At 33.2% G+C, this 2,658-nt stretch overlaps 1 protein-coding gene across 1 annotated transcript in view; it reads left to right on the top strand.

Moving 5' to 3' along the window:
* Positions 1 to 317: 317 nt before the first annotated feature.
* The window catches only part of LOC136842814 (cuticle protein 7-like), a 4,588-nt gene continuing 2,247 nt past the window's right edge, over positions 318 to 2,658 (top strand). Inside the window, exon 1 of the mRNA XM_067110678.1 lies at positions 318 to 359. Coding sequence (XP_066966779.1) covers positions 348 to 359 — 12 coding nt within the window. The 5' untranslated portion in view covers positions 318 to 347. The remainder of the gene's footprint in view (positions 360 to 2,658) is intronic.

The raw sequence follows: 2,658 nt of genomic DNA, 5'->3' as shown, positions 1-2,658 counted from the left end.
ATATATATATATATATATATATATATATATATATATATATATATGCATATATGCAAGCTACTACTGAAAGACATATACTTCAATCCACGTTGCAAAGCCCTAATTACGATGCCACAACAGCAACCCTCATCTATGCAGAATGGGTAATGACCGTTTTTTTTTTCCCTCGTGTGGCCACCATTACTTTCTGAAACGGAATAAAAAAAAAAGCCACTTAAAAAGTCACGAAAGAGCAAAAGTAGGCTGGGTCAGTGGGCGTGGTAACTTCAGTCGACCATGGGAAGGGCAATATATATGGAGGTTTTCCTTGGCTTACTAATCACATCCGAACATCAATCACTATCGACATGTCTTCGAAGGTAAGCCTCGCGAGGATTGTTTGCTCTTGTTGTTTAGTTTATTTTGACTTTGCTGAATTGTCATTTGTACGCTTACATCTTTCGCGTGGCGTTATATGCAGTCCAATAATTCACATACCACTTAAATACACTATTTAGTACACGCAGTTCCCATTGTAGATGCTTGCGTGATTTAATCTTTTTACATAATATATGTAAATTTACATACACATCCAAAGACATATATAAAATATATAGCGTATATATATATATATATATATATATATATATATATATATATATATATATATATATATATATATATATATATATATATACATATATATATTTTTGTAGGCGTGTATGTTTCAATACTGTACCCTTACTGTAATCCGACACCGTTCAATGATTATAAGGGCATCTATCATCGACGTGACTTTACTGTCAGTTTTTTCTTTATGGACCCAGATTACACACGGACCCAGATTACACACGCATACACACGCGTATATATTATATAAACATATAAATATATATATATATATATATATATATATATATATATATGTATATGTATATATATATATGTATATATATATTATATATATATATAAATAAATAGTACACACACACATATATATATATAAAATATAAACGCATGTGTAATCTGGGTCCATGAAGCTAAAACTGACAGTAAAGTCACGTCGATGTTATGTGCTTTATATATATATATATATATATATATATATATATATATATATATATATATATATATATATATATATATATATATATATATATATATATATATATATATATATATATATATATATATATTTATATATACATATATATATATATATATATGTATATAATATGTTTGTGTGTATGTATGCTGTACATACAACCGCTCAATTTGCATTTGCGTAAGCATTAACAAACGCTAATACCTAAAGGGCTGAATCCAAAGCTACTTAAGGATCCTGAATTAAGCTAAGTATACCTTAGTTTTGCCGAACTACTGAGCTGATTAACAGCTCTCCTAGGGCTGGCCCGAAGGATTAGACTTATTTTACGTGGATCCTGAGCTCTTACCCCATGGCTCATTGGTTGATTTCACCTTTCGCTATCGCCTGAGGGCTCGTTTTGTACCGTGAAGATAACAGCTAGCGTAAGTCTTGCAATTTCTCTGCACTTACTTCTGTGGTAATAATTAACTATTTTCTCCAAATAAGATACCATTCGCGACTGCATTTCTACACTGCAAACACGCACACACATATCCCATGTGTGTATCACATTAAATTTATAAATGCATTCTTAATTGTTCAATCAGCTGGTGGTAATCTGTTACTATTTACGCACTCATTCATCAAGTATATAACTAATATTGTATTTAACCTGAAAAAAATGTTACAAGCTAAGTACTCATTCGTAAAGAAACCAGTGTTGCGTTCTTTACTTATATAAATCTTTAGCTGAAAACTCTTATGGACAGTCAACAGATTATAAACCAAAGAGGGGTTCCGAAGGGAAATCAGCCTGCAGAGAGGGACAGGTTATAGAAAAAGGTGATAAATACAAAAATATGAGGCAACAGAAAAATTAAACCGATACACCTGAATTCACGAGACGCCAGCAGAGAGCAGAAATGAATTTAACTTAAAGCGGTATAACTAAAGGGGTTTTCCAGTTATTTTGCGTTATTTTATCTTGTTCTCACTGGCTTACTTCACACCTTTCCTAAACGAATGACTGGCGTTCGTCTGTCTGTTTACCTTTTTGTGTGTTTGAAGTCAATGCTATCTTTCTACGTTTACATGGAAATTTTCAACTGCCAAACTACTGTTAGCTTTAGCTATTCCGGATACACCTGTCTCTACATCTGCATCGAACTGTTATTTATGCACACCCTCTTCCCTAGTAGCAATGGCCCTGCCTATTAACATTTCTTCTACAGACCTGACATCCATTGCATATAAATCTTCATTCCTCCCGTCTGACTGATCAGCTGTCATTAGCAGGATCTCCTTCCCGCTGGAACGTCCTTCTCTCTCTCTCTTTAAAACGTCCCAAACCCATCGAAGTCGACCTATGCAACACGTTCGAGGCCACACTCACACCTACTCTTCAGCTAATGTCTTCCTTACTAATTCCATTCACACTAGAAAGCACAAGGTTACCGACAATGACCCATATCTTCCTTCCGGTAGATGGATCCATCACCCTTGTCCTAATAATTGACTTACATTTTTATCTGTTTATTTATTAACTTGTTAATTTAGTTTTTTTTTTTTCTTTTTTAGTAAGTGACCTCTTC

Source organism: Macrobrachium rosenbergii, chromosome 10, assembly GCF_040412425.1.
Source record: "Macrobrachium rosenbergii isolate ZJJX-2024 chromosome 10, ASM4041242v1, whole genome shotgun sequence".
NCBI lineage: Eukaryota > Metazoa > Arthropoda > Malacostraca > Decapoda > Palaemonidae > Macrobrachium > Macrobrachium rosenbergii.
This window is presented reverse-complemented; position numbering and strand designations above follow the sequence as displayed.